Here is a 23,755-nt window from a genome sequence, read left to right as displayed (position 1 = left end):
AATGCAAAACAAAAGTCAAAAACTAATCACTTTTTTTTAAAAGAGAAATGAAAAACAATTTTTTAAAATGGGTACAAAGAAAGACGATCAGCTTCCAAATAACCAGAACAGGCAGTCAAGTATAGGAAAATTAGATAAACTGATGGAGTTAAATCCACCCAAAGCCTGTATTAAACTTAGAGTGCTTTAAATAAAGTGCTTCAAACAAAGTGCTCAGTAACAGAGTGCATGTCCTAACAAACATTGCCTTATATTCCTTAAGAGCATGTAGGCAAGGGTTTCAGGGGTTTGCTGTCATCAAGCCCCATGAAGATATTTTGGACAAAGGTAAATGTGTGAACGAGCTTCCTGGGGTAGTCTAAATGCAGAGCATAGATCAAGCCAAACAATAAAACAAATGCATCTGCAAATCTGGGAATATCACGCATCACCTAGTCGCCTTTCACCACAACAGCCATGCTTGAGGAAGTAAAATGGACTGGACTGGGAAGCGCCGTCGGTAACCACCGTGAGAAGGGCAACTGGAGTGTCAGTGAGGGTCGACTCATCCAATGCGTCCGCCTGGAATAGACACAGTATCAATGGTAAATGGCCTGTAATGTATAGCGCTTTACACATTTAGTCATCCACCCATTCACACACTGGTGATGGCAAGCTACATTGTAGCCACAGCCACCCTGGGGTGCACTGACAGAGGCGAGGCTGCCGGACACTGGCGCCACCGGGCCCTCTGACCACCACCAGTAGGCAACGGGTGAAGTGTCTTGCCCAAGGACGCAACGACCGAGACTGTCGGAACCGACAACCTTCCGATTACAAGACAAACTGCCAACTCTTGAGCTATGATCGCCCCAATTAAATAAGTAAGGTTGGTTTGAGAGAATGTGACAAGCATGACCTGTAATCTAGGAAAACATTCAGCAGTGTAGTGGGTTACTTTGTGACGAGTTAGGGTACTCTACTTTTTTGAAAAATGTACATTAACGTGTTAGCTTCTTGCACTACATAATTTGTATGTTTGTTATTTTTCTAAAAAAAGTATTTTTTTATTTCATGACTTTATCTCAAAAAGAAACTAAATCTTGACTTCAGCCTGGTTTTGGGGCGCGTAGCCATAGTGCTGTGATACGCCTGTGCCCTGCTCCTGACCTGTGTGTGTTTGTGTGTGAGGGTTTTCCAAAGAGAGGGTATTTTGCTTGTACAATTTGGTAGCTGCTACGGTATTAAATTATATTTAAAAAAATCCATGGCATTTTATCCCACTGGCAGAATTTAAGTGATGCAAAAATACACTTACATTACATGTCTTAAAGAATTCTGGGTTCTCCTCCTGCAGGTATACAGGAAAGGCACGAAGCACTGCAGTGCGTTTCACATTGATATCAGGCGCCTCCTAAAAAGGGAAAAGAAAAGTTCATTTAACACAAAGTTTTCAGGTGTCATTCTTTGGGGAGAATACATGTTTATGAAACTGCATGACATCAGACTCTACTAAATTCTGGAGACATTTCTTTTAAGACACAACCTTTCTGTCTCTTATGACAAAGAGCCTGTTTCTTAATCATTTGACAAAAATCCTACACAGTATTTTAAAATAGTGTTCTCCAGATCAGAGCTGTAATCTATATAGAACATGGGGTTCAAAGCAAGGAAAAATTGAGTGTTTATCAGTGAAACTTTAATTTGTGTTACTTTTATCATTATCAATATATGAAATCTGCACCTTAACATTAAGTCCCACAGTTAAGGGACTTAATGAATGGTTTCTTCTAAAAAAATAAAAATGATTAAGTCATTTCACATCATATGAAAATATAAATTTTTAATCCAAATTTGGCCCTACAAAAATGGAAACTCAGTAACCAAGATAATGGAGATTCTCTAAACACGAGCGAATATCACAGTAAAATTGTTGATTGGGATTTACACATTGGATGTATCCTCAGTGATTTGGTACAATTATACAACATTATTTTATAAGAACTGAACTGATGAAACAACTTACTTATGTGACCACATATGAAGTGTTATAACTTACCACAAAAGGTGAACTGTGCCACTGACCCTTGGTAGATCTGCACATGATTTAAAAAAAAAAAAAAAAAAGCATTATAAATACTAACACAGCTATTAATAATTAAACTGGCGGGGTACATTTAAGATGTTAATGTCACAAAATAAAATAGACTGGTAGAAAGAAGTACAAGGTAATGGTAATGGGGGGAGCCATGAAAATATATCTTTTCAACATGATTCAGTGTGACAAAGCAGGGACATGATTAAAAAAAAAAAAAAAGAAACAGGTCTTTTAACCTAAAAATGTTTTAATGGCCATGAAGAAAGGACTCTTCAATAGATCTTTCAACTCACCTGTGTTTACTGTCTCCACCTGAAATTACTTGCAGTCTGAATTTTTTTTCTTCGGTCTTTTTGTCTTCGGTCTTCAGCCTTGGAAGAAAAAATAAAAATACTGAAAACCTTATCAGCACACTAAATATACAACACCTTGCTATATTTCAATCTGGGTATTACTTTTAATTGTTTTAGATAGAAGTTGCCACTGCTAGCTAAGTCACTTTTGAACGATGCTAATGAGAAGAAAAAAAAAACCTGCCGAACAATGAGGCTGCTGTTGTAAAAACGCCAACTTTCTTGCGTTGGCAAGGGGTCGTTAAAATATCACTAAGACCCTTTCTTTATGTGTGATTCTTATTAAAGCTGTGTTTTAATCGGTTAAAACTGTAAAACTGATGACATAATCTGTGTTTGAAAAAAGAGCGCGAACGACAGCAAACAACTACTCACCACCTGGGTCTGTGCTTTTTAACACAACAGCGCATTCAAAAAGAAGTTATTAGCTGCAACATATTAATATACTTGCTTTTTTACGGAAAAAATAAACATAACGAAGGTTCCGTTTTACTTACAAGATTCTCCAAATGTGCTCTCCAGTCGCTTGAGAAGGGCAGCCATATTGAACAGAATTTTCGTTCAGGTTAGAGAGAAAACATCATGACGTAGTTGACGTACACATGCGGAGCTCGAAAAAAAAAACATTTACTCAAAAATCATAATTAAGAAAGCAGTATTTACTCTTAACTTCTAAGCCATGTACAATTATAACTGTTTGAATCGTTAACAGAACAGAAAATTTTTAAGTTGTTTCAACTTTGTGAGGAATTTCAATTGTTATATCCACAAACTTTATAAGTCAGGTAGACTGTTGGGGTTTACAGTGTGGTGACCATGGTGGCCATTTAGAAGTCGTCCATCTTGGATACAACTTTTGTTTTTTTCAATAGGAAGAGGGCCATTTAACACATGAAACATATTGGTAATGTCACAAGAAAAACAATGGTGTGCTTGGTTTCAATGTAACCTATATGAAATCATTCTTTTTTGAACAAAACTCAAAACAGAGCCAATTAATCTTTCAGTCATTTCAACCCCCCCCCCCCATCCCACATGCATACTATCCTTTAGGGCTAAGCCCCGGTTGTATAAAATGTCTGCCTCCACCTCTGCTCTGGAATACAGTATCACTCTTATTATTCTCGCTGGAAAAAGGACTTTCACTATCCAGCTAGCTTCTTTGCCGCACGGGTAAACGGATCTTTCACCGTCTGTGTCTCTGGCGTATCTGACTGGCACACGAAGGCACACACAGGTGTCTGAGCAGCGCACACAGACTGGGGGAGGGTCAGACCGGCCAATGATTGGCCGCTCAGTGGATCTAACAAACACACTCTAAAGGACTAAGTCCTGCCCCCACACCATTTATATATTACATATACATATTAGAGGTGGGAATCACCATACATCCCATGATACGATATTATCACAATACTTAACGCACGATACGATATTATTGCAATTTTTTAAAAATATTTTGCGATATTCAGATTCTGTACATAAAGGTAAACTTTATCAATATTCATTTTATCTAATAACAAAGTCTCACACTCAGTCTTTCTCTCATTTCAGTCAGTTTTATTGTTGACAAACTGAACGGTTTGTATTACAGTCTAGTCCAACTTAACTGAATGCAACCATCTGGTACAATTATAGCTATTCTGAACTATGAAATTTGTGAAAACTATGCAGCCCATTCAGCAACTGAAGAATTTGAAAGTAAATTAAAACAAAATATAATTTTACATTAAATAAAAAAGTTTTAAACTTAATTAAAATAAAACATGTCTTAAATGAAAATAAGTAAACTGTCACGTTTATTGCGGCCATAAAAAAAGTTAAACACATTTGGACAGTGAAGGAATGTCAGGATTCTTGCTCAGAAAAAGGATCAACATGCTCTGAAGTCAGAGCATGTTCCAGTCCACAAAAACTTTTTTTGTAACAAAATATCGATTTCTGCTGTCCCTGTATCGATACATTATTAGCAAACAAAATATCACGATACTACACAGTATCGATTTTTTCCCCCACCCCTAATACATATGTACATATTAATTAAACTTATGTTTACATGCTTTTTATCAGTATTTATTATAATTAACTTTGTTTTTATCAATATTTATTCCCATTGTGAGAGTATGAATATTTATACTTTTAATCCCATTTTTAACACCGGGTTACATCAAGGTCGTTCTATTAGTCAGTCGTACTGATGAAGCCTCAGTGGCAGACTTATTCGCTCTACACCTTCAGCATAGCAGAAAATTTCATTTTGACTTGATATTCAGGCATGAAGTCATACTGAAGGAAAAAGTTCCAACTCTGCTCACACTATAGAGATTGACAGACCACGTGACTTTCGCGCATTGCATGCCGGGAACTCGTGGCAAACCAATCCAAGTACCTGCATCAAATGCAAGCATTTGCAGCACCGCAAAACGTTCATTCTTCGGTTCCAATAAATTCTTGCTTTTTCTTTGCCCCCCAAAAAGGTATGTACAAAACAAAGGAGAACAATGCCGGTCCGTACAAAGACAGACTTGATGAAAAGTCAAAGAAAAGATACGAGGAAAAAAATCAAACCAGTGAAAGGGTTAGACCCTTACGAGCACACAGAGTGGACAAAAGACGTTAGCGTGCTGCCCAACTTTCACCACGCTCATATTTAGAATTATACGGTTCTTGGAGTGAGTGCATACACTCGTGAAGTTTAGTAACTTCAGGTCACTGCAACAAGCCCAGGTACAGTTTACCGACGGATGGGTACAGGACCTTGAAATGCACCGTGTAGAAAGTAAAGACCATCGTACATATCATAAGTTTACCAGTCTCACAAATCGTCTTCATAAATACACATTCGTTAACCGTTTATTAATAGGACCTTTGAGCTCAATGGTAATTAATTAGTAGTGGAAATAATTTCTGGTACGCATCACAGAAATGTAGCAGTGACAATAATATTGTATGCTGTAATCGTACTGGGCAATTAGTGATACAAAACAACTGTTTTATCCTGTGAATAAAAGTATATGTTTTTGTCAATGTACCATGGTAATAACAGAAGCGAAACACAATATTGTGTCGGGACAATTTACTTTTTATGCACAATAAACAAAGGAGCAAAGCGCGACAATTTCTGTTCAGCGCCAGACTTGCTTGTAACCTATATCACCAATTATGTTAAGAAAAATGACGCATTAACTACAACAGCAGACTGACCTTTGTGGAAATGCTTGGAGCAGACTAACCTGTGAGCTGGAGTGTTCTGGGACGTTATATTTGGTCTTTGAATGGCTGCAATCCAGTCGCCTCTTTGTTACTTCGGAAACATGGCTCGAACAATTTCTCTTCAACGACGTAATCCGATAACAACCGATCTCTTTACCCGTCGGCTTTCCGTGGCTGTCATGCGACCGGCTATTGCAGTTAATAATACAACAGCTTCTTGCCATTTTTTGTGTTTCTTTTTATCGCTGTATAACTGATTTCAATTGAAAGCCTGCGTGCGCTAGTACCTCTTGCCACGAGTTCCCAGAATTCTTTGCGGTTTTACCCCTGAGTGACGTCACATTTTCAATCTCTATTACTCCTCCCTTTCTAAGGCTGTCTGAAAGCGCTTTGCCCATGAGCAATGGCTTCCTCTGCCACTTGAGCAACAAACTCACGTTTTTACCCTTCACGCTATCTGATTGGTTCTATCTGTCCCTTATTTCAATAGGCTATCCGTAGGAGTTCTCAGACACACCTTGTTTACCCTTGAGGAATTTTATCCATTTTATCCTTTCTCACCTCACTGCCCACTGTACACAACTTTAGCCATGTTGACTTGGTCTGCTGCTGAAATGTTTTTATAGCAGATTATTTATGTGCTAGATTTTCAGTTTATCTGTTGGGGCTGGAAACAGACATTAGCCTAAGGCACAGATGCTTTGAAAGCCAAAATCAGTTGTGTAATATGAACAGAAAGCCAATAATCTAAGTGCTCTACTCCTGGCAAAATTTATTGACATTAGATCACTGCTTGCTTTGGCATCATATTAAAACAGGAATAATAATGGAATATGTTTTCCCAGAATTGCTTTTCCAAATTTAAAGTATGACATTACACTTTTTGGCACCAGCCTGCTCAGACAGTTTTGGGTTATGACTTTAAAATATATAAATAAAAAAAAAAGATGTATATTTATTCCAGAATGATCATGTGAGAATGTGCGGTTTTCTGTTTCTCTGTGTTACCCATGTGATGGACTGGCAACCTGTCTAGGGTGCACCCCAGAGATGTTAGGGATTTTTCTGCCTAAAAAGGAGGTTAAATAGAAACTAAACCTAAAATAAAAATATACTTTTTTTGTTAGAAAAAAAGGGATGTGCTGTTGCAAATCAAGTTTGGTGAATGATCAGCTTTTGTTTTACGATGTTTGTGTGACATATAAAAAACCCAGACGCTGGAGTGGAAGTGGAAGATAATGAGTGGATGGATACAAAAAAACCCCATCCACTTTATGTCTTTAATCTAAATCTAAAGTGCCCACTCCCATCTTTTTTAAGTCTTCTGTAATGTTGTGCTGCTGGTTGTCACGCTCGTCCAAAACAGTTACACCCGATAGCCATTAGCATTAAGCTTCTGTAGGCGGTGCATTGTTTGACGAAGCATTAACATGCCATTCCAAATTTCACATTTCACAAATTGATCCCTGTTCACAAAGTCACACCTAGTCCTCCAGTAGCCTTTCAGTGTGTAATCAAGTCATAAAAGAAACAAAGAAAAAGCAATTGAGTGTACAAAGCTGAGCACCTGTATGCAAATGTAATTCATAAATGTGTGCCAGCACATTAACCACAGCAACACATGTTAATGCATATGAAGTGACACTGATTTGTCAGTGTAATTGTTTGTGTTTGATAACGTACTTCAAAGGCTTCAAAGACCAGACTGTATCTGCGTCCTGCTTTGTTTGAAGCTTATCCTTTTGGTCAGAAACCTATATGCATAATGCACATCTCCAGCAGTGCATGAGCTGTCTTTCCAACAACGATAATATAAGAGCAACAAACATATTTTCAAGCCAGTGGATTTTGGCTCAAGCTTCCTTTTACGTAATTTCTGTGGACCAATGCCCATCCTGAATAAAGGCACGAGTGTTGTAGTGATGAATTTGTTTTTTTGTTACTTTCTTCTGCCTTTTGCATGGCTGTCCTCTGCAAATATGTGATGCAAAGAAAAGGAAAAAAAGATAAACATAATTAAAATAATGTATTCAACTTCCTAAACCAAATTCATTCTCCTATAAACTGCTTTGCATCTTTACCTTTGTTTCAAAAAGACAAACCAAAATAAAATCAATGATATCTTTACGCAAACCTTCTCACTCTTTATTTGATGAAGTCCTCTCCTATTTTCTTCCACTGCTACTTTGCACTTTACCATTAAATATTGGTGTTATTTTATAGCTTTAGGCAAACAAAAGGATTTCTTTTTTATTTGTAAAGCATTGATTTGTCGCATGTCAATATGACCTGCTGACCACATCTCTAAATTGAGTTTTGTGTTGACATACAGCCCCACTTATCACGTTTCTTTCCTTTTCATTTCACAAGTAAATCACAGACATATGTGACAAATCTAATGATAATGCCACGGTAAAGTCTATTCTGGCCTTTGGTTATGAAGCTCAAACAGGCCTGTTCGTGCTGGCTGTCTTAAGATGTCGCTTGTTGTGTGGTTCCTTGTTTTGATGAACCTCGAAGAATGATGCTTACTGTGACCCTCATGCTAAGCCACTGTCCTTTTTTGAGAAGTATGTTTATGTTTTGCGTTATAGCAGGAACAGGATCTTAACCAATCATCCACTGAGCATGTGCAAGATAGTGAAGCTATCAGCCTGCCTTGACTACAGCTAGAGTCATATGAAAGGGACATGATATAATATCACTTGGTCCTTGACAGGTTCTAAAATAATTTCAATAAATCTTCAGATGAGCAACAACATGTGTCACACTTTCTTTCTTTCTGTTATTTAGCATAACTGGACCAAAATTCAGAAGAAGTGTGTGTGAAAAACGACAGCCCATTATTCAGTAGCATGCACAACTACCTTCAGCAGTAGTACATTGAAGCAAACATTTTCTGTATGACTATCCGTCTCTTATGTTGTTGTGGGGGAATTTTGGCCCACTCTTCTTTACATTGTTGCTTCTATGCATTGAGGTTTGCAGGCATGCATTTATTCCCGGCTCTTTTAAGGTCCCACCAAAGCATTTCACTTAGGTTGAGGTCTGGACTTTGTCTGGGCCATTGCAGCACCTTGATTCTTTTCCAGGCATTCTGTTGTACATTTGCTGCTGTGCTTGGGACAGACTCACATTTGACTCTAGAAAGCAAACCCAAATCATCACTCCTCTAATGCCATGCTTGAGAGGTAATGAGGTGCTTGTGGTGCATCGTGGCCAAACATCTCCACTTTGGTCATATTAGTCCAAAGGACGTTGTTCCAAAGTCTTGAGGTGTTTTTTGATGTAACTTTACAAAGCTTAGCTGTGCTGCTATGTTCTTTTTAAAGTGAACAGACTTTCCCCTGTAAACCTTTCCATGCTTGCTCAGTCTTTTTCTTTATTGTACTGTGATGAACTTTAACATTTAACATTCTAACTGAAGCCTGTGATGTAGTGTGAGATGTAGCTCTTTGATTTTTTGCAATGTCTCTGAGCATTGCACAGTCTGACCTTGGGCTCAATTTACTGGGATGTCTGCTCTTAGAAACAGCTCAACTTGGTGAATCTTTGTCGCTGTAGAATGAATGATGGACTTCAAATTGTTTAGAAATGACATTATAAATCTACCCATATTGATGAGCAGCATTGCTTCTCCAAGATCCCTGATGATGTCTGTATTAATGCACACCTGAGTGCTTCAGACCAGTAAGTTACCAAAACATCTGCTTTTATAGAGACGTACACACTTGCTAATGATCAATTATTCAACTCAATTTGATTTTTAACACCTGGATACTGTCTATTGTAAGCTGTGTATACTTAATTTTCCACATGACATTCTTTATCACATAGATACTTAGACTGTAGATTGGTTGTTATATATGGGGAATACATACATTCATTTATTAACAGGTTAAAAAAACAATTAAAACAAATATGTTCTGGGCAGCACGGTGGTTAGCACTGTTGCCGCACAGCAAGAAGGTCCTGAGTTCAATTCCACCATCAGGCCGGGGTCTATCTGTGTGGAGTTTGCATGTTCTCCCCGTGTTTGCGTGGGTTCCCTCCGGTACTCCGGCTTCCTCCCACCGTCCAAAGACATGCAGCTTGTGGGGATAGGTTAATTGGGTACTCCAAATTGCCATTAGGTGTGAATGTGCGAGTGAATGAGAGTGCGAATGGTTGTCTGTCCCTGTGTGTTGGCCCTGCGACAGACTGGCGACCTGTCCAGGGTGTACCCTGCCTCTCGCCCTATGACAGCTGGGATAGGCTCCAGCGCCCCCCGCGACCCTGAAAAGGAGAAGCGGAAGCAAATGGATGGTTGGATGGATGTTCTGTAAGTTTTTTCTGTTAATGCAACATGAGTCTAGATTTGTTGGAAAGCCCAAGGTCTCTCAAGCTGATTGCTTCTATACGTGTGTACCATGTTAATATTTTTGAACCCACATTGTCACAGGGCATGAATCATCTGTCTGTCTGTCAAATAATAGAAAAGAATATAATATGCGGTAAGAGTTTAAGGCCTGTGTGAATCCAGAACTTTCACATTTTCCCTAGTAGAAGGAGTCTTCTTTAATATTTTAAGAACAGCACACACCAGAGAGGGCCAGTGGTCAATTTGTTCCTCTGACAGACCATCGGGAAAACAGGCTTACAGAGAAGGTGACTTTCATCACAAACAGCTTTTCATCTGATCCTGGCAGATGTCCATCTATAAAGTATTCCAATGGCTGAGATCCTGGTGCCATGACATTTTTACCAAGTAGGCTCTCATTTTGTGAGAATTAGATATGGAAGAGTTGTGATCTTCCTCTTATCATGCAGATACAAAACGGTTCCAGATAAATGTTTGTGCTCCATGTACGGGGAAACTATTTGGACAAGTAGAAATTGAAAAGTCACCCCAGGAAACCGAGGTTTGAGTTTTTTTTAATTAAAACTTTTACTCAGTGTTTCTTTTTTTAATTCAAACAACTTTATAAGTTTTAGAAAAATATAGTTTGGATCAAAGTGCAACCATTTACACAAACATAAACAGACGTTAGAAAGTTCTTTTCTGCGTCACCAGAATGATGACTTATGATCCATCTAAAGGCTTTGGAAAACACAACACTTCTATAAAGATCCCAAAGTGACAACTTTTCATTTTGCAACGCACATTGTATCCTTCATGTGTTAATTATGAACGACAGAGTGCCACACTGACAGTGAATGAGTGTCTTAATCTCACTGCCTGTTGCGGAAAATAAAGATTTGCAATTAAATGATTAGAAAAAATCGCTACAGAACAAGTTCACCTCCTGGCTGGGGAATGCACTGGTCAGCAAAAGTAATTAAGGCTAACCACACAGAGATAATGTTAGTGTTTATAACTGTCTATATCAAAGATGTGATACACCTGACTTTCCATTATCTCTGTCTCAGATAATGTTCATATCAAAACCCCTCTGGTAGTTGTAGTAGTCCTCTGTGCATTTCATGAAGCCACGCTGCTGTTGTAAATCTTCTCCATTTCATTGCTGTCAGCTCCCAACAACAAAGGCTCATGCTTTGCATTTGTTCAATCCCAGAATGTACAACCGTCAACATCTCACATGTAATAATTGAAAGGGAAAGCTACACGGCCTTTGTAATAAGGCAGTAAAATATTTGTCTCCTTTGTTTATGACAATTATTAGACACTGAAAGGCGTGCATTTAGTTCATACTGTTGACTGCACAGATAAACCTTTGTGTGCATTTGGGTGTGTGAGAGTGAAACAGAACATTTAATGCGTGCTTCACAAGTTACACACTAATGGAAAAGGGCCTCAGTGTGAACCCACAAATGATCATTCTTCAGCTGTGTCACAATTGCCAAGTCAACTATGGTTTCCTGTGTGTATACCTAATAAGCATTGTGCCACTTGATTGTTAGGCATTTCTCTGCAGATGATTGATTGGGACATGTCGCTTGCTGCCAGTCTTGTAAATTCTGATCAAGAACTGGCTCAAAACAGAAAAGAGATCATGTTAGCGAGAGATAGGCGAAGAAGAGCGGGGGATTATGGATGTTTTAAGAAATAACAAGACAGACTAAACAAGTAGGCAGATGGGGTCATCACAGGATTAAATTCAGTTTGTTTTTCTTCTTTTCTTTCTTGAATCACACTTGACAAGCTTGTTAGAATAGACATAATCCCTTTGTGAGTGCAGTCAGCCTAAGCAGCTTCTATTACATCTTACCAGAAGATTACGCAGAGGTAACATGAGATGTTTATAGTACAGATCACAGAAATCAATGCCTGCAGCACAGATTCTTTGTCTCCAAGAGCACTCTATAGAGCTTTAATCTAGTCAGCCACTGTCACCTCCTGCTGGGATAAGATGATCCACTGTTCAGCATCAGAGAGACAGAGACAAAAAACTATACATCTTATATATCTTTTTCTATGTTCCAAGAAATATCTGTGAAGGGCTTCACTGAGAAACACAACTACGGTTTCCCCAAGATAACAAAGTGATTCACTCTCCCAGCCTGGATTCATTTTAGATTTAAAGCTGCACAACCAAACATTTTTTGTATATCCAGCATATTTCATCACTGCATATACCATATAAAAGATGTCGCTAAGAGACAAACTCATAAATAATCAGTGTTTCACCCACAAATTTAATTTAATTTCCAGCACTCTCAAAACTTAAAAGAAGAAAAGTCAGTTATGAATAACAAAAACACAAGCCAATCTCGTCTGACATATCAATAATGTGTCAGTGTTTACAGCTTGTTTAGTTGGTGAAGATGACCAAGAAAAAACATAAAACAAACCTTTTACAAACTCTTACGTGACCTTAATCCCTGGAAACTGGAAAGTATTTTGGGGATTTAGTTCACATAAATTCAGAGCATTTTCTGTCCAAATGGCACCTCCTTCTCTGTGCATACGAATACATACTGTCTTCTTATTTACTAAAGTGTCATCAGGAAGCACAGCCCTGCACAGAGATGAGACTGTGCATCCTCTCATCTTTGCAATAAGCAATAGCAAAGTGTGATGACGCGCGGGTGACTTCTTTCGTCTTTTTCACATGCTGGTACTTACATAACTTTTAATCGGTCCATTGTGGTGAGGCTACATGGTTACTTCGGATTGTTGTGATGCCTTCAAGGATCACTTGATTTTGTTTTCAAGGGTACTTTTAATGAAAGTATGTTTTAAAGAGCAAGCAGCTGAAAAGACCTTGTTATTTTATCTTCCTTGTTGTGTTATCTGGTTGGATGAAATTTTCAATTTTAATAAAAACCCTGTATTTAACACACATATACACACATATACATTATACATATACATATGTAAAATGTCAATCATATATATTTCACCTCTGTAATGTTCTGGATATTTATAATTGAGCTTAAACTGTAACCACATAATTTCCTTTGGGATTATTAAGGTGTTCTGATTCTGATACGCACTTGCTGGCACAACTCACAGCTAATGAATTAGTAACATTACTGGATGTAAAAAGAGCCTCATGGAGAAGATAAGCCATTTACAAGTAAAGCCAGGGAGTTCACTTGTCTTTGAAAGATTGCATGTGCAACTGGATAAACTATTTGAGATTAACAATGCCCAATATAAAGTTGCAAAGAATTTGGAGATCTCATCATCTGCAGTACATAAACTAATTAAAAGATTCAGAGGATCTGGAGGAGATCTCTGATCACATGGGACAAGGACAAAAACCTGTTTTGAATGATCTTTGAGGCTGTAGATTATCTAAAAATATACAATTGTTTAGTGGAAATCTCTTTATGGCATTAGGCACACACTTTATAGCTAAACTACTCTGCCAAAAATAACCCAAAATCTACATAAATATAGTGCCTAACTTGGACCCAAGTTTATGGGTTTATTTATACAGAGATAGAGAGAGAAGGAAAAATCTTGTCTGCAGTCTTAGAAATCAGGTTTTGATGTTGTTTAGTGCACCACTTAGTTTGAACCACTCAGTCTTGTTTTTCTTTTTCTTGTTTTTCTTTCTTTTTTTTTTTTTTAAAAGAAGAAGTCTTTCTTATTTCAACAATATAATACTAAAATACACTCTGCATGCATTTTAGCGGTATGAATCTGTAGCAAGGTGTTAAGCTGGTCTGCCCAAAGTGCCCACACAGGTGACCTACTGAATATATTGAGTATATTATGACACAAAAACTCCTATAAAGGAGGTGCGAAACCTTTTATTTGCCTTCATAACTGCAGCAATTTCCCCCCTGAGTTCACACATGCTTACAGCCTGTTGTTAAGAGGTGATGCAACACCATGGTAACAGGTGCCTGTCAAGTTTCTTCTTTCTTTTTTTTTTCTCTTTTTTTGTTGCAGTCCATGCCATCAAATTAAATCTGAGCACATATTTAGTTAAATGCCTGCATCCTGTTTTTATCCAGTGTTGTAACTTTTCTTTTTCCTAAATTAGGTTTTAGAAACTTTACCATATTCATTACCATTGCTTGACATTTGAAATGCTCTTCACATTTAATGAGAGCAGCAGACGGCCTTCAGCCCATATAAAGATTCCCCTTCTGCTTTAAGTAAATATATGCAAGAAGGAATGCGTCGCTTTACTAAACCCTCACATTCTTGACTAAACCTACTCAGTATTTGCTAGCACAGTAGCCAATGATGTTATATTCACATAATATAAATAGTAACCTCATCATCTTGCAGAAATGCTTTAAAAAAAATCCAAATGCATCCACCCATTCAGTGGAACGTGTTGTAGCAGCTGTGATATACATCTGTTTTATCGCTGTTTAATATGGTGTAGCCGTTCCATGTCTGAACCTTTGATGCAGTTCTTTTGTTGATGTTTTGACTGCAGGAGTCCACCTGGATTTACCTGTTTTCCTTCCTTGCGTTGCCCGCAATGCTGCAGCTGTGTGTGCTGCCCTTCCTCCCTGAGAGTCCTCGCTACCTGCTGATGGAGAGGAGGGATGAGGCTGGAGCGGAAAAAGGTATTCCATAAACAACACTTAAGAACATCTGCAAAATGCAGTCCGGCTGACACAAGAGGCTTTGGTGTCTCATTGTGGTTATTATGTTTGAAAACTCTGCTGTTGCTCTTTACAACAACTACTACACATTACCACTCTTTTAGAGTTAGAAAAAATGTCTGAAGAAGTAAGACTGTCACTGTCACTCAGGTGACTGGAGTATATCTGCAGGGACCAGACAGAGTTTTTTTTTAGTGAAACAGAAGTTCATGATTGCTTTCCCACTGGTGAGATTTGTGGCTTTTAGAGTGTTTTATGCTGTTTTCTGCTATTTCAGTGTACAGAAGACTAGCTACACAATTTTCACAAGTGAAAGTTTTGCTTTATATAAATACTTCAGCTTTTAATACTGGCCAAGATTTTAAGAGGACCAAATCAGAGAGTGAATTCTTGAATTCTTCACTTTTAAATATAAAAATATATTCTTAAATACAGCTTTCAAATACTAAATTAAAGACCCAGAGATGGCTTCATATCTTTATTTATGATTGTAAAGCAGTTTCAAAAAAGAAGTGCATTGGCAATGTGAGTTAAATAAACTGTGACTCTCAGTGATTTTAATTCTACACATAATTGGTTTTTATTATTATTTTTTCACAGCAGACATTTTGACATGCTACATTTGGAATTTATTGCAGCCATTATTAATATAACTGTTTTTTCTTATATAATAAGTGATAAAGCTGGGTGTGTGAAAAGTCTTTTAGTTACCTTTTTTTTAACTGACTTGCTGCTTCTTTTGCAATCTAAATCATATCCAAGTAGTTTGCTTGTATTTAAAATCAGCTCTTAGTTTTCCCGTTGCTGGAAGCACTGGTAGCTGGTTGCTTTTACTTTTTAATATAGAAAATCAATGTAAAGACTGACTTTAGTTTGAAACTGGTAAAAAATGTGTTTGCTATGCTGATGACAGAAAGAAACTACCAAACATATACAGGCCTTTATGTAAAATGCAATGAGAGCAAAGAACCATAAAACCTAAAATCTGTTTTAATATTCAGTCATATATTACTATACCAATTCCAAAAAGGTTGGGATGCTGTGTAAAATGGAAATAGAAACAGAATGAAATGCAAATTTCGTAAACCAATATTTTATTATTTTTTTTTTTTTCATGTTCTAACAGTGAGAGCTTGTATTTCACAAAAAATATTAGCAGACACAGGAGAAAGGAAAAGAAGTGTAATAAAAACAAGCCTTGTATTAGGCTGAATACCAAAAATAAGGCAAGGCGAAACAAGGGAGGAACTAAACTAACCTAAACTGGGAAAAAATCCTAGGATCAACTATAAAAACAATGACATGAGACAATGGCATGAAACTGAACAGGAACATGCAAAACGTAAACGAGAAATAATCAAAACATGCGCATGAACCTGAACAGTGTTAAGAAAAACTGTGACTTGCTGTGACTTGACGCAAAGTAAACAGATGAAGACAGAGGACTTAAATACACAGAAGGGTAATGATGGAAGTGGAAACACCTGGGGAAACACAGCTGACACGAATGAACATGACGCCACAGGGGAAGTAAAACTAAACACACTGAAAATGGAAACACCAGTCTCTTCAAAGTAAAACAGGAAACATAATTGAACGTAGAGGTGAGAACACAAGCTTGACAATAGAACATGGAAACACGCACACACGACAGACTGGGGAGACACAGAACACAAGGAGAGACACGTGGGAACAGATAATAATAATAATAATAATGGATTGGATTTATATAGCGCTTTTCAAGGCACCCAAAGCGCTTTACAATGCCACTATTCATTCACTCTCGCATTCACACACTGGTGGAGGCAAGCTACGGTTGTAGCCACAGCTGCCCTGGGGCAGATAAGGGAGACGAAAGCAAGGGTATAACTAAGCGTTAAACATAGAGGACAGGACAGACGTACACAGAAGACAGGAAACGACTCATAAACATGGAGACATGGATGAAATATAAGCTAGAAAAAAAACTCAACTAAACCCTAACTGAATAATAACACAAGAAGTTAACATTATTGCAATCTAACATAAGAAAATCAAGAATACAAAATAAACTCAAAATGCTGGATCACAAATTCAGCCCCTGACAATAATATTCCTTAAAATCATGGATACTTTGAATATTTAGTCATCTACAGTACATATCATCAAAAGATTCCAGGACTTGAGAGACGTACACAAAGGACAAGACTGAAGAGCTGTGAATTTCACGGCCTCAGGCAGCACTGCATTAAGAACAGGCATGATCCTGTGATGGGCTCAGAAATACTTCCAGGAACCAATGTCTGTAACCACAGTTCACCATGTCATCTACAATAGCAGGGTAAAGCTCTATCAGGAAGAACAAAGCCACATTATGAACATGATCCTGTCATGTGATGAGGAACAAGGATCCAAACACAGACTCAGAGGGCAGGAAAGGTGTCAAATAAAGTGCTCCTTTAATAATAACCATTGAAGTGAGTCCAGTATAACAGGGCGTGTATGCAGGCAGTGTGACAAAAGGGAAATTGAAACTGGGACTACATATGCACACAAAGACACTGAGGGTAATCAAGGGAAGAGGAAACAGGAGAGGAACAAGGAAGAACCGAAACTAATTAAGCCCAGTGATTCAAAGGAAGTAAAACAAAATACAAACCACAGGCAACTGGGAATTACAAAATAAAATAGGTAAGTAACTCAACTGGAAAACACAAATAGACAGGGACTTAACAAGAAAACACTAAGGAACTTAGAGTGATACATACACTAAAATCACGGCACAGTACACTGAACCGAAAACAGCATAACAACTCTCACAGCAATCAAAATGAAAGAATAATAGAAACAACAAAACTCAACCCTCAATAGTAATAAAAACTGAAGAGCAAGAGGATAGGATAACAATGAGAGGCAAACTAAAAAAAATCTTAACAACCAGAAAACTCAAAATAACCAAACTCCCACACCATGACAGATACCCTGTCTTCTCTGGGCCAAAGCTCATTTAAATTGGATTGAGGCAAAGTGTAAAACTGTTCTGTGTTTAAACACATCAAAATTTTAAATTGGTTTTGGAAAACATGAACACCACACCTCTGGACTACCGAGGAGAAAAATTGTCCAAGAGTTCAAAAGCCTGCATCTCTGATGGTATATGGGTGCACTAGTGCCTATGCATAGATAGCATGTATATCTAGATATTGCATATTTTCTGCAAGACAATGTAAAACTACAAACAGCATGGCTTTGCACTGAACTAGCCTGCAGTCCAGACACTTCACCAGTCGAAAACATTTGTTGCCACAAAATGGAAAATCTGACAAAGAAGGCCCAAGACTACTGAGCATCTAGAATCCCATATTACACAAGGATGGGAGAGCATTCCTCTCCTGAAAGTCCATCCTCTTTTAATTGAGTAATTCAGTTCCTTAGTTACTCAATTAAAATTCTGGTTTTATATTTTACAAATCTTTTTTTTTGATACCTCACAAATCATTGATTGGAGGTATAAATGTCTTGTACAATCTTTTGTTTTTTTAATATTCTGTTTCAAATGCACTGATTCAGTGCCTTTAACCCTTAGATGCACACGTGGGGTCAAAAATGACCCCACGTGTGCATTTTCTTCAAAATCTTTAAAATGAAAAGTTGTAATATATTCATATTCCAGGTATTCCTCATAAAACATGTTTGTAACATGAGGCCATTTGCATTTTTATTTATTTTTTCATTAATTTAAAGAAAATGCAGTTTCTGTGTCACTACCCCACTCTTCCACAAGTGGGGTCAAAAATGACCCCAAGCAGTTCCTGTGGAATCTTCTATGAAACTTTCATTCTTAGCAACTCTGACTGACCCACTTACACTTCTGATGGATCAAGAATGATTTTTTACACAGTAACATACATGATTTATAGTCAGGGCTGTACACAAGTGGTCCGCAGGTCTGCATTTGCTGTCAAAACTAAAGTATTCCCGGAAATTCAGAGAATACGCGCTTCTTTTGCGGTGGAGGAACACCAAAGTAATTGCTTACGGAGCTTGCTTCTTCGACATCTTTAAGAGTTCTGAACAAATGTCTGTCCTCCTCCAGAACATCTAATGTACACAAACGAGCGTTCCAACTTCTTATCTGGTGCACGTCTTTTATTTTGACAGCAAATGCGCACCTGAGGACCATTTATGTGCAGCCCTGTTTATAGTTTCCTGTGCATTTCAAACATTGTCCTTTCTGATGTTTTTTTTTAATATATATTTAAAGGAACATGGCTGCTATGAGGCCAGCAAGGATCCCTGTGGCCCTACAATGATCCAGGACGGATGGGATGAAAAGCCCATCGGAGGCATTGACTCAGAATCTGACATCTCAGATATAGAGGACCCAGACTATTGCCCCCCCCCACTGAACAAGGCCAGTCAGATACAGAGGAGTCCTCTGATGAGGAAATAAATATTTAGTCTAACAGAATGAGCCCCTCTTACTGCTCTAGCCACAATATTCTGAATTAGTCAGCCAGGGCTTGCACCTGGGTCTAGTACTGTCTCCCCAATAGATGCATGGAAGATGTTCATGTCTGATAATATAGTAGAAGAGGTGCTGACATGCACAAACATGGAGGCACGAAGAGTCGCCACAGACAGGGGAAAAGAGCGGAAAAAGAGCTCCTGGCTTTCATTTGATTGACCATTCTTGCAGGAAGTGAGAAGAACTGGGATGTACCAGTTGGTGTGTTTTTTGGGAGTCCTCTGCATAACCCATTGTACAAGGCCACTAGGTCAATTCAAAGATTTAAATATATTCACCGTTTCTTGCACTTTGAGGACAAGAGGACCAGAGCCTACCAACTGAAAACAAACCACATGGCAGCTTTCCGCTACATATGGGGCCTGTTCCTGGTCAACTGCAGGCAGAAATTCATCCTCAGTGATTGTGTTACAGTGGATGAACAACTTGTGCCTTTCAAAGGGAAGACCCAGCTTCTGCAGTATATGCAGAGCAAGCATACAAAAGTGATACAAGTGATACAAAAACTACGATTTCTTAAAATTAATGAAAAAAATAAATAAAAATGCAAAGGGCCTCATGTCACAAACATGTTTTATGAAGAATACCTCAAATATAAAAATATTACTGTAACTGTTGGCATGATGACAGAAAACCACTTGCGTCTGCCTGTGCTTCGAGGGAATTATAATTACAACTCTTTGTTTTAAAGATTTTGAAGAATAACAACCGAGTTTATAGCAAAATGCATTGTTTCAATTTGGGGTCATTTTTGACCCCACTCGTGGAAGAGTGTAGGTATTGGTAGGTTGTGCATCCAAGGGTTAAACCACAGTAAGCTGCAGCTGCCAGAGAGGCAGAGAGATACTTAAAATCACAGCACATCTTCATCTTTCTGACCTCAAACAAAGGAAAGAAATGAGGAGATGGTCTTTCGCATATTTTTTTGGCTCTTATGACACAATAGGGGAAATAAAAAGTTGCTCTTGAATGTTATGTCCCAGTTAAGAGTTTTATCCATTAAAACTCTGTTTTGAAACTGCGTAGACACTTAACCTTTAATTTGCAGCTACATTTTCACAGAAATGTTTCATTTGAAACAAATGCAAATGAAAATTATTCATTACTTTTTAATCATGTCTTTTTAGTATTCTGTTTTTGAAAATGTTTTCAAATCACCTATTTTTACTTTTTTGGTATTCTGATTGCACAGCTGCGAAAGGCAGTAAATATCAGAAAAAAACGGCAGTCAATCAGCTGCTTTTTATGAAGCATGAGAAATACATACATTATTTATTGCAGCAATCTTTGCACAGTTGTGTTACATTTCCCCTTAGACCTTACTCAAACAATAATTTATTCTCACTAACCACAACCTTTTCCAACAATTTGTTTTGTTGTACCTTACCTATACATTGGCCATAGTAAAAGGTTACAGGTGCAAAATTATAAAAAGTTTTCAGAGCTATTACAAATATTTCAAGCTTCAAAAAAAGAATATTATATAAATGCTGTGACATGAAAAGGCACAGCATGGATTAAAGGCATACGTTGCTCAAACTGCATGTGTTAATGAAGTATAAAGAAAAATGTAATTTCAAACAAAACTTTAATGAATTTGGTCTCTGGGGTGGTTTGAGCTGTTTCATGCCCGCGTCCATACATTATAGATTGGTAATCTCTGAAGGTTTGGTGGCTTACAGTTTATTCTTTGTAAAATTGAACATGATCTTTGATTCTTTTGAACATGTTGTGCATGAAGGTCTCAGAGGACAAAGCAGTATTTATGATGATGGTGTCGCATGAGAAAATTAATGATCAAAAATACAATTAAATGGAATAAACAGATTTATTATGCAGACATGTTACCAAATAATAGTGATAATAATAATTGGTTGGTCTTATGGGCTTCTTTGAAAACACATTCTAATTCTGCAGTGTCTTTTATCTGCACACTTTATGTGAAAATTCAAGGAGAGTACCCTTACCTCTCATGATGGAACACTGTTTGTTTAGCTCTGGTTTTGCCATCTGTCTTTTGTTGCTGCTTCCTTTGTGTAATAAATTCCTACCTTGAGTATTTCCAACAAGTTAGAACCAAAGAAATGTGCTTTTGTTGCTTTTATCTTACAAAAAAGACAAAAAGAGAGTTGAACAAGTCCAGAAACCAACTGCAGAAAAGCATGATGTTATAAATTTAAAGTTTCTAAATCTTTTATTTATATAATTCTGTCTTACTTTTTATTACAATTGGATTAAAACAGTGTGCCTCCAGTGGTGTAGTGGTTAACACATTTTCTTGGCAAGGAAAGGGTTGCTGGTTTTAATCCCAGCTGGAAAGACAAATCCTCTTTAGGGATTTTTCAGGAAGGGCAGCTAGTGCATAACAACTAGTGCAAGCCCTACCGGCTGTCATCACCCCTTGTGGCAAGGGTGAAGCTGGAAGCAGCTTTTTCATACTAACATTAAATAACTGATGAAGCGATGAATGGTTGGGTAAAGACTTCCTGCTTTCTTATTGTCTCTACAAGTGCCCTTCATGGGCATAATACTTTAATTTAACACACAATGCTTTCCCCAACAAATGATCTGCTTAGTTACTGAGTGATATTACTAAAACTTACAATATCTGACTTTTTAGGGAAACTGATGGGCCTCGTAGACGAGTGTTGTTGTTTTATTTAGTGAAGTAAAATGCAACCAGTGCAATGCTTGCAGAACTTCTACTCACAGATAATTTACAATTTAAAGGTATCACAGAGAGGTGAGCTATGCATTGTTTCTTTTAAGCATTTTTGTAGGTCGCCTCATGGTTGAACAGTGGTTAGTACGGTTGCCTCACAGTAAGGTCAGTTCCACCATCCAGCCAGGGTCTGTCGAGTATGCATGTTCTCTCCAGGTACTCTGGGTTCCTCCCAAAGTCCAAAGATGATGATTCTAAATGGTTCCCTGTCTCTATGTGTTAGCCCTGTGACAGATTGGTGACCTGTCCAGGGTGTACCTTGCCACTTGCCCTAAGACAGCTGGGAGAGGCTCCAGCTCCCCTGTGACCCTGAATCGGATAAGTGGAAGAGAATGGATGTTGACAGCAGGCAGAGACACAGAATACAGCAGCATCAACCTTTAAATTCTGGCAGCTGTATCCTAACATACACAACATTTTACTTCACCTTGAGACTAACTTTAAATATTCTGTTTCACACTTGTCTCCATGACGATTTTATTGCCAGTGTAAAACTGCAGAACCGACAAGCCCATCATGGTTCTTTAAAGCTCCTTTGTTGCACCACATCCCTCCACCTTGTGGCACTGTGAGTCTTTGGTCACAACAGTGACACAGAGTGGAGCCCTGCAGTTCTCAGTAACGCAGGATGGCTGCATGGGGACAGTGACACTGTTGAACAACTCACCTTACTCCAACAGATATCGATATCAAGTCACACCTACTCAGATAGCAGCGAGTGGTGTTTAATGCTCTATCTATATTAGAATCACATGAAGTTAGATTGATACCACTGATCATTTCAGCTTGTTGGTTCTTTTCTCTCCCTTTCTAAACTTTGTTTCAGAGATCACACCATTGTAGTTAATGGATTTTAGATTTTGGGCTTCCATGTAAACTGCTGGGAATATCTTTTTATATTTAGCTGTCAACTGGGCTGTCGATAGGTGAGTTAAATAACTATATTATGCTATGTTTTAGTATCATAATTTCTCACTGGAGTTTCATATGTCTGTATTCTGCACTGATATAACACAACCTGCACTTTTGGGGAAAGAATGACCTCTCTCTTTTTTCCCTCTCACCCTTTTCTCTTTATTATATCAGTATCAAAATCCTAACTGGCCTTCTTTTGCTTGATTATTTGGTTTAGCACAGATACACGTATTTTACTTTAAATGCTTCCCTTTTCCTGCCTCAGAAACCATGGCCCAGCCTTTACTGTGACACTGGCCGACTCCATCTTGTGTGGGCAGCGTCTGCACCGCGTGTCATTTCATTTCCACATCCTAATGACCTGCTTTTAGTCCTTGACTGTAGAGATTTGCTCCCGTGGACTGTGTCCTAAACCCGTGCCTAGTTGACCTGCCCACAACTCCAGGGATTAACCTTCACAGGAGAAGGGCTCAAAGTGAGAAAAGAGTCTTTCCATCCACTTATTCTTTGCCATCTATTGCATCCAAGAAGGCACGAGTTCAAACAACCTTCAAATGGCCGAGCTAAAAATAACAGAAAACGGTTAGCAGTCGTCTCGCCTTGAATAAAAAAGGTGTGGTGATTTCTGCTTCATTCTGACACAAAGAAAAGACATTAAACTTACTTAAATGTAAATAATCTGTCTTGTATTGGGTCGATATTATATAACGAATGCATAAACTTGTTAGGCAGTACGTAGGACATCGACATCTAGTCACAGATGATATGTGTTTCTAAAATCTATTTGTGGCAATTAAAAAGAAAATCTCACCTATTTTACATTCAGCAGAGGTCAAAATAATGTGATAGATACTTAAATCACTACAGCCAACAAACAAAGAGGTCTGAGAGTCATCTGCATTGCAGCAGAATGTATTATTATGCTGATGAATTATGTATCCCAGAAAAAGCAT

The 23,755-nt window shown here is 38.0% G+C and overlaps 1 protein-coding gene across 4 annotated transcripts in view; it reads left to right on the top strand.

Annotated features, from left to right (window-relative positions):
* slc2a9l2 (solute carrier family 2 member 9, like 2) overlaps window positions 1–23,755 on the top strand; it is a 109,761-nt gene that overhangs the window by 27,519 nt on the left and 58,487 nt on the right. For all 4 annotated transcript variants that reach the window (XM_084927810.1, XM_084927811.1, XM_084927813.1 and 1 more), the window contains one exon: window positions 14,487–14,619. In XM_084927810.1, coding sequence (XP_084783936.1) covers window positions 14,487–14,619 — 133 coding nt within the window. The remainder of the gene's footprint in view (window positions 1–14,486; window positions 14,620–23,755) is intronic.

This window comes from Perissodus microlepis, chromosome 5 (genome assembly GCF_051167445.1).
Source record: "Perissodus microlepis isolate ML-2025 ecotype Zambia chromosome 5, ASM5116744v1, whole genome shotgun sequence".
Lineage (NCBI taxonomy): Eukaryota > Metazoa > Chordata > Actinopteri > Cichliformes > Cichlidae > Perissodus > Perissodus microlepis.
The sequence above is the reverse complement of the archived record's forward strand: the minus strand, read 5'-3'. Positions and strand labels throughout refer to the sequence as shown.